The sequence below is a fragment of the Oncorhynchus keta genome, chromosome 33, assembly GCF_023373465.1.
Source record: "Oncorhynchus keta strain PuntledgeMale-10-30-2019 chromosome 33, Oket_V2, whole genome shotgun sequence".
Classification (NCBI taxonomy): Eukaryota; Metazoa; Chordata; class Actinopteri; order Salmoniformes; family Salmonidae; genus Oncorhynchus; species Oncorhynchus keta.
The window spans coordinates 11037836-11053245 of NC_068453.1; the positions used below are offsets into that span (position 1 = coordinate 11037836).

General features: G+C 45.7%; 1 protein-coding gene across 3 annotated transcripts in view; it reads right to left on the minus strand.

The window, feature by feature from the left end:
• LOC118365935 (dedicator of cytokinesis protein 4-like) overlaps positions 1–15410 on the minus strand; it is a 151051-nt gene that overhangs the window by 53382 nt on the left and 82259 nt on the right. For all 3 annotated transcript variants that reach the window (XM_052491883.1, XM_052491884.1, XM_052491882.1), the window contains exons 14-22: positions 12691–12815; positions 11929–12091; positions 8270–8376; positions 6258–6411; positions 5362–5459; positions 5045–5128; positions 4247–4347; positions 662–743; positions 131–301 (exon numbers count right to left, since the gene is read on the minus strand). In XM_052491883.1, coding sequence (XP_052347843.1) covers positions 131–301; positions 662–743; positions 4247–4347; positions 5045–5128; positions 5362–5459; positions 6258–6411; positions 8270–8376; positions 11929–12091; positions 12691–12815 — 1085 coding nt within the window. The remainder of the gene's footprint in view (positions 1–130; positions 302–661; positions 744–4246; positions 4348–5044; positions 5129–5361; positions 5460–6257; positions 6412–8269; positions 8377–11928; positions 12092–12690; positions 12816–15410) is intronic.

The following is a 15410-nucleotide window of genomic DNA, read 5'->3' on the forward strand; positions in this document are numbered from 1 at the left end:
GTTTCATGTCTGCACTGCGTCAAGCCACTGTGTCAATGTCACGTACGTGCGTGCGCACACGCACACACACACACACACACACACACACACACACACACACACACACACACACACACACACACACACACACCTGTGTCTGCGTGATGGGGCTGGTGATCTTGTTCTCCTGGGACAGGAAGAAGCGGATGGACATGAACAGCTCGTGGACGCAGCAACGGAACTCCTCCTCGCTCTGACCCCCGGTGGCGAGGGCGAAGAGACGCCGGGACTGGATGATGTACTTAAAGATATACTCAGTGGCCTGGGGGGGGCATAAAGTAACACACAGTTACTCACTGATAACATCACTCATCCACCATAATGCTAGACAACACTGGTCTTAAAACATAATAGGAAAACATATTAGTGTCGTTGATGTGGGTCCCTGCAATTAAGTGTGCTACTAGGCCATTAAAAGTAACTTGTAATGGAAATGTTGAACACCCAAGGTGTAGCATTTCCACTTTTTGAAACTGCATGCAGCAACAATATGAGAGAGAGGTGGCAAAAAGAGACTAATGAATGATACGGAGATATCCTCAACACATGCTGAAGAGGATGTGTGTGTGTGTGTGTGTGTGTGTGTGTGTGTGTGTGTGTGTGTTCAGGAGCACACACTCACATTGAGGACCTGCTGAATGTGATCCTGGTGCTCAGCGTCTATGATGCGATCCACGTACCACTTCAGTACTTTGATCAGGTCCCTGCGAAAGACACACGTCTAGCATCAACTACTGACCTCGACCTTTCCCTGCGATCACAATGCATTTCCACCAACAACCCCAAGTATCCACCGACATATCGCAGAGGCGCAACACACAAAGGACGCCTTGGTGCAGCATGAGTAAACGCTTGACAGTGCATGTAAAATCTCTGCTTATGATACACCCACATTGTTAAAAATGTATGACGATGGTGTTCATGAACAACGTCTAGGGCTGAACAACCTTCGATTCATGCAACAAAAGAAACAGAACACAAGGGTTGGTTTAGAAAACGTCTGTGTGTGGCAGTGCAATGGTGCGATAACAATATTGCAGATTCACACTGTGTAGTGTATTAACACTAGCGGCCAGGTTTGAGAGCACACACTTACAGATAATTGAACAACATCATAAGAGACAGTAGGAGCACAAGGGAAAATGGTGGAGAGAGCACAGTCATTTGCACAGAATGAACATCTGTGTGGGAGATGTTTTGCCTGCTTTTCTGTGATTTGAACGTGATCGCACGTTGATTGGTTTTCCCTTGGGCACATAGCGTACTGAAGAGACAAACACCATTTTGTTGGACATAACCAGCTAATAAAGTGCACAATGTTATTTCTAGTACTGAATTGGTACAATACATTGTCAAAAGTATGTGGACACCCACTCATTCCAAAACCATGAGCATTAATATGGAGTTGGTCCCCCCTTTTGCTGCGCAAACAGCCTCCACTCTTCTGGGAAGGCTTTCCATTCAGCCACAAGAGCATTAGTGAGGTCGGGCATTGATGTTGGGCGATTAGACCTGGCTTGCAGTCAGCATCCCAAAGGTGTTCGATGGGGTTGAGGTCAAGGCTCTATGTAGGCCAGTCAAGTTTTCCACAACGATATCTACATGGACCTCGTTTTGTGCACGGGGGCATTGTCATGCTGAAACAGGAAAGGGCCTTCACCAAACTATTGCCACAAAGTTGGAAGCGTAGAATTGTCTAGAATGTCATTGTGTGTTGTAGCATTAAGATTTCCCTTCACTAGAACTAAGGGGCCTAGCCCAAACCATGTAAAACAGCTCCAGACCATTATTCCTCATCCACCAAACTTTACAGTTGGCACAATGCAGTCAGACAGTTGGCGTTCTCCTGGCATCCGCCAAACCTAGATTCGTCTGTCAGACTGCGAGATAGTGAAGTGTGATTCATCACTAGCTATAGCAGGGCAGAAATTTGACGAACTGACTTGTTGGAAAGGTGGCATCCTATGACGGTGCCACATTGAAGGTCACTGAGTTCTTCGGTAAGGCCATTCTACTGACAATGTTTGTCTATGGAGATTGCATGGCTGTGTGCTCGATTTTATACACCTGTCAGCAACGGGTGTGGCTCAAACAGCCATATACACTAATTTGAAGGGGTGTCCACTTACCTTTGCATATACACTAACGTTCACAATTTTTGTCAATTAAAATAACATCAAATTGATCAGCAATACAGTGTAGACATGGTTAATTTTGTAAATGACTATTGTAGCTATAAAACGGCAGAGTTTTTATGGAATATCTACATAGGCGTACAGAGGCCCATTATCAGCACTCCTGTGTTCCATTGGCACGTTGTGTTAGCTAATCCAAGTTTATCACTGTAAAATACTAATTGATCATTAGGAAACCCTTTTGCAATTATGTTAGCACAGCTGAAAACTGTTGTACTGATTAAAGAAGCAATAAAACTGACCTTATTTAGACTAGTTGAGTATTTGGGGCATCAGCATTTGTGGGTTCGATTATAGGCTCAAAATGGCCAGAAACAAAGACCTTCTGAAACTCGTCAGTCTATTCTTGTTCTGAGAAATGAAGACTATTCCATGCGAGAAATTTCCAAGAAACTGAAGATCTCGCACAATGCTGTGTACTACTCCTGTCACAGAACAGCGCAAACTGGCCCTAACCAGAATAGAAAGAGGAGTGGGAGGCCCCGTTGCACAACTGAGCAAGAGGACAAGTATATTAGAGTGTCTAGTTTGAGAAACAGACGCCTCACAAGTCCGCAGCTTCATTAAATAGTACCTGCAAAAACCGAGTCTCAACATCAACAGTGATGAGCGACACTGGGATGCTGGCCTTCTAGGCAGAGTTGCAAAGAAAAAGCCATATCTCAGACTGGCCAATAAAAAGAAAACATTAATATGGGCAAAAGAACACAGACACTGGTCAGAGGAAGATTGGAAAAAGGTGTTATGGACAGACAAATCTAAGTTTGAGGTGTTCGGATCACAAAGAAGAACAGTCGTGTGATGCAGAAAAAATGAAAAGATGCTGGAGGAGTGCTTGATGCCATCTGTCAAGCATGGTGGAGGCAATGTGATGGTCTGGGGGTGCTTTGGTGGTGGTTAAGTGGGAGATTTGTACAGAGTAAAAGGGCTCTTGAAGGCAATCACTCAATTTTGCAACGCCATGCCATACTCTCTGGACAGCACTTAATTGGAGCCAGTTTCCTCCTACAACAGGACAATGACCCAAAGCACAGCTCCAAACTATGCAAGAATTATTTAGGGATGAAGCAGTCAGCTGGTATTCTGTCTATAATGGAGTGGCCAGCACAGTCACAGCACAGTGGCCACACCGGATCTCAACCCTATTGAGCTGTCGTGGGAGCAGCTTGACCGTATGGTACATAAGAAGTGCCCATCAAGCCAACCTAACTTGTGGGAGGTGCTTCAGGAAGCATGGGGTGAAATCTCCTCAGAGTACCTCAACAAATTGACAACTAGAATGCCAAAGGCTGCAAGGCTGTAATTGCTGCAAATGGAGGATTCTTTGACAAAAGCAACGCTTGAAGGACACAATTATTATTTCAATTCTAAATCGTTATTTATAACCTTGTCAACATCTTGACTATATTTCCTATTCATTTTGCAACTCATTTCATGTATGCTTTCATGGAAAACAAGGACATTTCTAAGTGACCCAAAACTTTTGAACAGTAGTGTATAGTGTACATACAGTATTATATCCTACTGAAGTCACTGAACAACTCAACTAAACCACCGTAGACGATGAGTCTAGAGGCAGGCAACACACTCTCTCTATATATGAAGGTGAGTTTATTGAGTTTATTTTAGGTGAGGGAGAGGTGAGCGCTTTAGCTGTGAGCCTGACAGGAGAGGGGTGTTAGTGAGAAATGAGCAGCGTGAGCGCTTAGCAGGCAGAACAGTGTGAGTGTATCACAATGTGAGTTTGAGGCGACGGCACAGCGTCTGAGGAACAGTGAGCGTATGTGGCAGGAAGTGTGTGCTTGCAGGCCCAAATCAACGTGAGACATTGAGGACGCGTGATCCTAATTATAGTTTTCAAAACAGGTGGCGCAGCAGGTGACTCGTTCACACCACTGAAGCACCTTTTGCCGCCCTCATCATTATCACCAGGTAGTATACCGTAGGTCTTACCATAGGACAACCGTAAAACAACCATAATACACCCTAGGAGGAGAACGAGAGAAACACACCTGTAAGACAAGGCTCCAGCAAAATGACTCTCGATGTAGGTGTCCATGACGGGCTTGAAATGATGGAACTTGCTGTCCTGTAGCAGGTTAATGATGTGGACCTGAAAGAGGAAGGGAAATAACTCACATGCTTGCCACAAAATGAAACACTCTTTATTTAGCCAACAACGAACACCATTGTAAATAAGAATTTGTTCTTCACTGACTTGCCTAGTTAAATAAAGGTTACATTCCAAAAAAATATATATATATATATTTATTCAACCTAACCTCCTATGTGACACAAACTGGCCTAGTGGTCCAGATTCATCATGCAGTCACAAAGGCAGTTTGATTGGCTCACTTTCACCCATGATGAACAAGAGCAGAGATGAGTGAGTGAGTGAGTGAGTGGACCAAGTTAATTGCAAGCAGATCAATCCCTCAGCTCTATATTAGAGTGATGCAGCATGGCTGGGATTGATCAGCGAAGGCTGTGAAGTGTTACAATATTAAGCACATCCATTGGCTCAAGCTTCCAGTGTGTGTGTCTGTGTTCACCATGCATCATTGCGCTTTTTCTCTCTGACCACAGTAAGCCACTATTGGACACAGGCCTTCTTCTCTAATGAGGCTTGGTCTACTTCCCGACTCATGCGCACGCACACACACAATTAGTTCTGCAGTCATGACATCCCAATCCTGGCTCCAACCAGCATTCAACCAGCAGTGTGTCGAATCAACTAACGATTTAGCTGTCAGGGAGGGAGAACACAATATGCTAGGAAATAGAAGACCCCAGAAGCAGTAGCCACTTACCAGGCAGTCAAACACCTTCAGCCCATACCTCTGGGAACTCTCGTCCAAGATGCCAAAGAGTGTATCAAGTGTGTCCTGTAAAAACTGGTGCGGGAGAGATAGAGCGATAGACATACATGAGTGAATATCTACGAGATCATGTGGTGACAATCATATGATACATCTATAAAACATATCTAGAACACATTTCTGTTTTGAAGATGGGCAGACTTTTTCAAGCAAATCACAAAAAGGCCAATCTGAACAGGACATTGTTTGAGTGACGTGATCCTGAACCAGTCAGGGTGAAGATGGGAGGCCCCGGGGAGGGGCGGTACCTTGACTATCTCAGAGCCATCGATCTCTTTCAGCTTTAACAGGCTGTCATTGATCCTCTCTGGGTGGGCTCTCCACTTCAGCAGGTCTAACATGTCACCTACAGAGACACATGAAGAGAAACAACGACCGTTACATCATGGACAACCTCGGTTAGTGAGAGACTGTTGACTCTTGGTTCCTAGACACAGACAGAGAAACAACTTTGCATCACTATTTGGGAAATCTAGAACATTTCTGTGAAAGCAATATGAGGGCGTATGGTTTAAGTGTTATAATTGAATTACTGAAGCTCCTTCTGGGGAAAAATAACAATGCAATTCTATTCTATTTAAAATATATAATAAGACAACATATTTACATTCAAACAATCCACAAAAATCTAAATAATGACGCCATCTCATAATGTTGCGAGCTTTAAAAAGACATAAAGCAATTCTCCCAGTGTTGAAATCCCCAGACGATATGAATAAAATATCCGGGTTGAAGAATAAAGGACTCCACCTGCACTCCACCTGCACTTCTGAAGGTGTCTGCAACATGCTGTCAGTCGAGATGAGAGGAAGTAGCTGTATTTCCGCAGACAGTAAACTAGACATATTCCTTGCACAATGTCTCGACTCACTTTGTGCAGCTCACATTTCAGAATATTTACACGGAGTGGTAGACCGTTTGAGAATTCAACAATTCTACAGTAATATTCAAGGCAAGACAACAACTCCGGACGAGTCAGAAACAGACCCGATTACACTTTACACTAGTAAGTGATCTGTCGCTGGATAATAGATCCATTGAAAGTTGGAGGAGGCCTACAGTGGTGTGGGAAAGGTGTGGGTCTACTGGTTCGGGCGTAGGGTCTACCGTGCAGATGCATGCTCTAGTACTTTTGACTTCTTACCATTCTGTGTGAGTTTAGTGGAGCAGAGGAAGGAGGTGATCCAAAAACATTCCTTCGTGCCTTTCACAGCCTGGTTGTTGCCGGGCAGATTGGCTTTGGAGAAGGGCAGCTTGAGGTAGCAGCTCGAGTCCTGGAGGTTAGCATTCTCCTCACACTGAAAGGAGCAGAGATGCAGCAGTGGGTTAGAGCCACTACAGGAGACTGGAGAAAAAGGCTAATGTACTACGGTATTTGGTTCGTTACTTAAACTGCATTCTCAAACATTAAGGAGTTTCTTCCACTATGCTGTTTCCGTACACCCCGTACACCCCGGAAAGCTCATGGTGGGATTTAATATATTATTATTATTATTATCACCATCATTCAAACTACAGTATATTTCAGTATATTTCTTTCAATTAAACATTGCAAAGGGCTGGGGACACTAATGTGAGCACGGTGCATTTTCCATTTCTCCGACTTTAAATGATTTTAGCCATGCTTTCTAATGTATCGGCAGAGACTGGAGAGTATTTTGAAGCTCGTGTTTAAGTGTGTTCTGACTAACAGTTCAGGCAGGCTACTCCCACGCTGACGCCTACACGTGGTTAGTGCTGAATCCCTCTTCCTCATTTTGGCGATGAGGAACTAGGCCGCGTCAATTTGTTTGCCCCGACTTCCATCTGACGGTAAGTGGAGTTTCTACGCCAATGGAAAACAACACAACATGACCCCCCTCAACTCCCCTAAAATCCTACGGAGTACCGGCTGTCTCAGGTAAATAGCACATGTGAGATCCACAAAATCCACGCATGTACGCACTTCAAAGCGCACGGCTCCAAAAGCAGCTGTATTTGTTATGAATTATAGCACTTCACGCATCTGAAGCCAGGCCAAGGTGTTTTTAAATCTCTCGGTTTCTCCTGCGTTAGGGGAAATGACCTGTCAGCAGTGGGAGTCTTCTTAATGAGGTGGTGAGCTGGACGAGGAAAGAGCAGCGGGGTCAACCTGCAGAGAGCCAAGCCCAGAACCACAGGGAGGGAGGGAGTGGCTGCATAACGGTTCTTCCCACTGTCTCAACTCCTCTGTTCTCTCCCTGTAGGACTGTCCAACTAAGATGGGTCTAGACACCCTATAACCTGTCGGTCTCTCTACAGTACCTTGGATTATATTGTCTCTCTTTCAGGACAAAAACCTCTTTAACCCTGCCTGTGTGTCTTTCTCCGTCTCAGAATAGTCCAGACTATCCACAACCCGTGCATGCTATCTTACCCTGCCTTAGGTGCTAACGAGCCCTGCCCGTCTCGCAGAACAGTTCCTTGCTAGCCTGCAGCGAACTATTGGGTGCTCTGTAACCTCTGTCTCTGCAGCTTATGCTCCCTAGCCCCGTCTATCTCGACCTGCAATTACTCAAGAGCTACACCCAAAACAGGCCCCGTAGTGCAGAGCTATGTTTAATTGGCTATGCCTGAGGGTTGGTTTAGCTGCTGTTTGCTTTGGACAGGGCATGTGTTAAGTGGTGAGCTTACTGGGGTAGCAATAAAAACCAGCTGGGATGGCAAGCGCCTGTTTATGACAGAGTATAAGCTGGAAAAGTCTCAACGGGAAATAGCCGTGTGAGCATGTGATGTGTGTGTGTGTGTGTGTGTGTATTTGTGCATGTTTGAGTGAGTGCTCACAGAAAATACCCACCCACCCAGCACACACACACACACACACACTCCAGCCATGTCTCACGGTTAGTGGACATCACATACACGGATATTACTCGTCATCCTGCTAGCCTGCTCATTGCTGAAGCATCTGACCCACCTAAGCCTTCACTGTGGAGCCAAGCAGCCACAATCAATAATAATACCGGGACTGAATTATTATAGCGTTTTCCCCCCTCAAGGTCTCAAAGAGACGTGCGTTAAACGGCATGGACTGACTCATCCGCCACTAACGTGGAGCGCCTACCGAAGTGACGACTACCACGGTGGACGGGTGAGAAATGACTGCGTGTGTGCGTGCGCACAGTAGGACTCGGGTACCTTGTGAATGATGAGCTCGTGGGTGCCGTCCGGCAGTGTCCGTCCGTCCTCCTGCATCAGATGAACGAAGGAGTAGCCAAACAGCTTCTTCTCTCCTTTGTCTTTGGCTGTGGAACACCGCACACATTCCAACGTCACTATCCCGGGAAAACACACAGGTCGCCGCTACTCTCGGCTACCCTACGATCAGACAGCCATACTATAGAGCACTAGACGGCGCCGTTGCGCGTCACAGGTGGCACCTTAATTGGGGAAGATGGCGCTACAGCAATGGCTGGAATGGAGTTCATTCCATGTACTCCACTCCAGACATTATTATGAGCCATCCTCCCCTCACCAGGCTCCCGTGTTATGCATCCGTTCAACCCGAAAGCTCTAATCTCTATTTTAAGAGCCTTGGGGGAAGTGAGGGAAAATGGCACCTTTAAGGTAGCAGGTTGAAAAACAACACCTATGAGTCATAGTTGTGTAGAGGCTGCAGTATGCCCATAAGGGCAGCCTTGTGTCAGAGCAGGAAGTGGACATCACATGAGAGGTGTTCCTCAGTGGCGTGGGAGAGGGAGACATACCGAGACTCGCTCAACTACAGGCCTGGAAGAAGAATATGAGGAGATGCTGAGACACAGGCCCTTTTTACACTGACGAATGTTGAAGGAGATTCTTGAGCCGTGTCGGGGGAATCCAGAATAGACTCATTACTGTCATGTAAAGCTGTGAAATGCTCACGTCTAGCTAGCTAGCAATAACTGCTTTTGTCTTGAAGCTAAAATGTAATGAGTGTACGGACAATCATTTCATTTATTGTTGTCTACACATGCTTGTGAATTGTTGCATTATTCAAGTGTGTAATATTGTTAAGATGAAGACATATATCTTGCATACCCTTACAAAAAAAGATTGCAGTCAGAGTGCAGTATATCTGCAGTCCTTCTGCAATTACAGTGTCCAAAATACCACAGTCGGCTGAAGGTACTGCACTTTTACTGCGGTTTCAAAACTGCAACGTTGCTTTGTAAGGGTAGTTTAATAGTTTGTTGTTAACCTGCTTACTGGCTAGCGGCTACACTATAGGCTAACGTGACTGGGAGATTTACGGTCAATTTTAAGCTGCAGTGCAAGAATGTCTGTTGCCAAGCCCCCAAACTCTCTCTCTGCAACAACAACGCCCAAAAGGCTGGCAAAAGGCGTATAGCTGAGTCACACTGTACTGTACCGTTGCACCCTCCCTGCATACCTCATAAGCTTACGATAACATGACCGTCCGTTGCTAATGTCAATTGAAAAGTTAACGTACATATTATGTCAATTGAAATCACATCGTGGTGCCTCCGCTGCAACTCTTAAATCTAAATAAGCCCACAGATCTCTGTAAATGTCTCCCCTGACCTCTGACCCAACTGTGACCTCTGACCTTGCGGCTTGTGCCCCACACATTGTCGCCAATTTAGCGACTTGGTCACTATATTTTTGCGGGTTTTCAGACAGTCAGAGAAGCACAAGGGAGTGGGGGTGAAAACACTACATCAGATACCGCGGCAAGAAATTGGTGCTGTGACATCGTCGTGGCAACGGCAAAACGTCATCTAGCAAATAGCGGCTCACACTGAAAAATAGTTGTCAACACTGGCCCCAGAGTCTCAACAGATAGCTGTTACCATAGAAACAAATTAGAAGCTCAAAATGCAATCACTGGAGCCACCACCAAATGTAAGATATTGGTGTTAGATGTGTGTGAGACACGGTAGGTGGTGGTGGTGGTGTGGGTAAAGTTGTTGTGTGTTGTAATGTTCTTGACTTGTGCATGTCATCTGTTCTCTGGTCAGGTTAGCCTCGACAGTGGGCTAGAATAGTACCTGACAAACAGTAAACACTCCACACCCATAATATCACTGGCTGTGCTTCAGGATCATCGCAAGCTAAAGTTCCTTTAGAGAGATAGAGTCGGCATTAATAAACCAATGTCAACTGAACCGGCCTCCAAATACTACAGGGCCACAGAGCACATCCACATTTAGTGTGAGAGAGTCTGTTATCCCCAAATCACACATAAGAGGAGTCATGACTGACTTGATATTAGTCTCATAATACAAAACATGTACACTACCGTTCAAAAGTGTGGGGTCACTTAGAAAATGTCCTTGTTAATATTGTACATGACTATTGTAGCTGGAAACAGCAGATTCTGTATGGAATATATACATAGGCATACAGAGGCCCATTATCAGCAACCATCACTCCTGTGTTCCAATGCCACGTTGTGTTAGCTAATCCAAGTTTAGAATTTTAAAAGGCTAATTGATCATTAGAAAACCCTCATGTAATTATGTTTGCACAGCTGAAAACTGTTGTTCTGATTAAATAAGTAATAAAAGTGGCCTTCTTTAGACTAGTTGAGTATCTGGAGCAACAACATTTGTGGGTTCGATTACAGGCTCAAAATGGCCAGAAACAAAGACTTTCTTATGAAAATCGCCAGTCTATTCTTGTTCTGAAAAATGAAGACTATTCCATGCGAGAAATTTCCAAGAAACTGAAGATCGTGTACAACGCGGTGTACTATTCCCTTCACAGAACAGCACAAACTGGTTCTAACCAGAATAGAAATAGGAGTGGGAGGCCCCGGTGCACAACTGAGCAAGAAGACAAGTACATTAGAGTGTCTAGTTTGAGAAACAGACGCCTCACAAGTCAAACTGTCAGCTTCAATAAATAGTACCCGCAAAACGCCAGTCTCATCGTCAACAGTGAAGAGACGACTCCGGTATGCTGGCCTTCTAGGCAGAGTTGCAAAGAAAAAGCCATATCTCAGACTGGCTAATAATAAGAAAAGACTAAGATGGCCAAAATAACACAGACTCTGGACAGAGGAATCTAAGTTTGAGGTGTTCGGATCACAAAGAAAAACATTAGTGAGACGCAGAAAAAATGAAAAGATGCTGGAGGAGTGCTTGACGCAAGGCAATTTGATGGTCTGGGGGTGCTTTGGTGGTGGTAAAGTGGGAGATTTGTACAGGGTAAAAGGGATCTTGAAGAAGGAAGGCTATCACTCTATTTCGCAACGCCATGCCATACCCTGTGGACGGCACTTAATTGGAGCCAATTTCCTCCTACAACAGGACAATGACCCAAAGCACAGCTCCAAACCATGCAATAACTATGCAATGTCTATGATGGAGTGGCCAGCACAGTCACAGGATCTCAACCCTATTGAGCTGTTGTGGGAGCAGCTTGACCGTATGGTACGTAAGAAGTGCCCATCAAGCCAATCCAACTTGTGGGAGGTGCTTCAGGAAGCATGTGGTGAAATCTCTTCAGAGTACCTCAACAAATTGACAACAAGAATGCCAAAGGTCTGCAAGGTTGTAATTGCTGCAAATGGAGGATTCTTTGACGAAAGCAAAGTTTGAAGGACAATTATTATTTCAATTAAAAATCATTATTTATAACCTTGTCAATGTCTTGACTATATTTCCTATTCATTTTGTAACTCATTTCATGTATGTTTTCATGGGAAACAAGGACATTTCTAAGTGACCCAAAACTTTTGAACGGTAGTGTATATAGTAATATTGGAGTACACACACACACACACACACACACACTTCTTCCTCCACATAAACAATACACTATCCCAGACTAGTGGTGGAGTAGTGTCTTACTGGAGCAGTGTCTGAACTCAAAGCGGACATGAGAGCCCCTGAACATGTCCACAGGGATGGGTAGTTTGATCTGCTCAGCCCAGCGGGGACTGTTGTTGTGGTAGAGCACAAAGGAGTGGTATACATCCCCACCAGGCTCCCCTGAACCAGCCGCTACATAACTCTGGAGGAGAGAGAGAACAGGAGAGAGGTAGAGAGGTAGGGCGGTAGAGAAAGTGGGGGAGAATAAAGAGAGGGGAGAGAAAGGAGCGAGGGAGGAGAGAGAGGATAGATGGGGAGAGAGGGGAGAGGAAAGAGAGGGGTAGATAAGAGAGGGGAGAGAGTGGGGAGAGAGGGGTGTTAATAGGTAGGTGGAGATGAAAGAAATGGCGAGAGGAGGGAGATTGCAGGACACACACACTGTTTACTGGACCTGTGACGCACAACACTCTCTGTCTCTTGCTCTGTACGGAGTGAGTGACAGGGTTGCATGCAGAAGAGAGCTCTACTGGCAGCAGAATCAAATCTATTTTCTGTGTATGGCAGCAGCATCCTGTCTTATCAGGAAACCACAGTGTTTTTACAGAGAAAATGAGTAACCTACCAATGGACCAACACTCATCCTCATCAACACTCAACCAGACGTACCCATATAGGCCTTCGACATCAGCCTGACTGATACAGTACAGCTATGAGAATTGAAAGCCCAATCTTGGCTGTAATATGAAAAACTAAATTTGCTCAAAGTAATGAATGGAGTAATTAAGGAATGTGTCATCTTACCTTCATGACCTGGCCTTCGATGTCCAGCACATAGACCGTGATCTCCACGTTCCTAGCAACGCTCTTCCCTCCTTTCTCAAACTCTCCTTTCTCCAGCGTCATGTACAGGTCATTCCTCATCTCTCCTGCAGGAGAGTGAACAGTGGTTCAAATAACAAGAAAGAAAGCCTGCCGCACACTCTGTGTGTGAGTAAACCTAAGCCACGTTTCGGCCTGTGATGCCGTGTTCTCTTTAGTGGTCGAAGTAACAGACACCCTCATCTAGTGTTTGATTGATTCTATTTTCAATGTAGAAACATATTAGTCATTTGCTTCATTCTACAGCTAGAGGACTCCTGATATTTCCAGGAGTGAGAGGTATATATTTTTTGGTCTGTCTGTTGTGTTCTAGTACGGCCTTTTTGCTAGCGAGGGCCATCGACTTTAAGTGCTGCCTGTCTACCCAGTGGCCTACTTGGTGTGCGAACTGCTGACTGCTATTAAATCTCAGGTGATTGTTGACACATCAACCAGGATCGAGGGGTAGATCAATTTGTGACTTGTTTTTGTAAACAGTGACAGTATTGGAGGGGGAGTGGTTTCATCTCTCCTAGATAATCAGCAATTAGTACAGGGAGGTGTAAGCGGCGATCGTGTCATTGGCGGTTATGTCACAAAAACTAAGACCGTCGCCGAAACAAAGCCTCTCCCGATAGGCTTTACAGACTCTTCCCACCCCTTGGATGCAACCGTTCTAATGTAGTGTATACTGCGCTAACATCCCATGTGGAATTCTGTGTTCTCTGGCACATGTCTGGAACAGCGGCCAAGAACGCAGACTTCATCTCAGCCTATGCTGCCCTTCAGTCCCTTGACGTTTTGGCCCTGACGGAGACACGGATCCCCCCAGAGAACACTGCTAATCTCGATGCTCTTCCTTCATCGGACTACGTTTTCTCTCATAGTCCGAGAGCATCTGGTCATTGCGGTGGTGGAACAGGGCTACTCATTTCTCCTAAGCGGAGATTTTCTCTTTTCTGCCTCTCTCACCTGTCCATCTCCTGATTTGAATTCCATGCTGTCACTGTCACTTGTCCACTCAAGCTTAACATTATTGTCATCCATCGCCCACCAGGTGCCCTTGGAGAATTGCTCAATGAGCTTCACATCTTGATAAGCTCCTTTCCTGACAATGGCTCACCGGCTCTTCGTACTTGGCAACTTTAACCTCCCAACGTCTTCTTTCGATTCGTTACTTTCCAACTCTCTCTTTCCCTCCTCGCCTCTTTTCACCTCACCCTTTCGCAATCCCCACCAACTCACAAGGCAGGCAATATTCTTCACCTCTTTGCTAGAGGCTGTTCGCCTACTAATCTCACTGCAATCCCTATCCAGGTCACTACTTTGCTTCCTTTCTGTCTCGTTTCCTCCAACCCTAACCGCTCAGCCCCTACCCAGATGCTCATGCACTGTCCCAAGATTCACTCGCTCACCTCTTCTATCATATCATCCTTCTCCCTCCTGATTCTGCATCTTCAACCCTACTCTCCTCCCTTTCCACATCCTATGACTCGCACTGTCCCTTCTCCTCCCGGCCAGGTCGGCCCTCCCCTCTCTCTCCTTGGCTGAGTGACTCATTGCGAGCATACAGAACAGGGACGAGGGCAGCTGAGCAAAAATAGCGCAAAACTAAACTTCCAGAGGACCCATCATCCTTTCCCTCCCTCATCTCTACCTTCTCTTCCTATGTATTCCTCTGTAAGTGGCTGAAGCCACTTTCAATTTCAAGCGTCTGCCTCTAACCCTAGGAAACTCTTTTCTACCTTCTCCTCCCTCCTTAACCCTCCATCCCCTCCCTCTCTGCAGAGTACTTTGTCAACCACTTTGGAAAAAAAGGTTGACTACATCCACTACTTATTCACTCAGCCTATTGAGTCCACTGGTTTCAATCACACAGAACTACCCGTATGCCTTGAACTCTTTCTCCCCTCTCTCTCCAGATGATATCATGTGACTAGTAAGGTCTGGCCGCCCGACAACCAGCCCGCTCGACCCCATCCCCTCCTCCCTTCTCCAGACCATCTCTGGAGACCTTCTCCCATTCCTCATCAACTCATCCCTGACCACTGGCTGTGTCCCCTCTGATTTCAAAATGGCCTGAGTTGCTCCCCTCATCTGATGTCGAAAACTATAGACCTGTATCCCTTTTTTATTTGATTTCCAAAACACTTGAGCGTGCTGTCTGATCAACTTTCTTGTTATTTCTCTCAAAACGATCTTCTTGATCCCAACCGGGTCACTCAACTGAGACTGATCTTCTCGGAGGCTCTCCTCACTGCCAAAGCTGACTCTCTCTCCTCTGTTCTCATTCTCCTAAATCTATCCGCTGCCTTCGACACTGAACCATCAGATCCTCCTCTCCATCCTCTCAGGGCGGGGCGTCTCAGGCTATACACACTCTTGGATTGCATCCTACCCTGCAACGTGGAGAGGATGTGTGTCTGCATTCCATACTCTCACTACTGGTGTCCCCCAGGGCTCGGTTCTAAGCCCTTTCCTCTTCTCTCTATACACCAAGACACTCGGCTCTGCAAGAAGGTAAGGCCTGCCCACTCAAAGACCTCGCCATCACAGTTGTCAGTGTTGCCCTTCCATAGTGCAAAGAACCTTCGTGTGAAACTGGACAACACCCTGTCATTCTCTGCAAACATCAAAGCAGTGACTTGCCCCTGCAGGTTCAT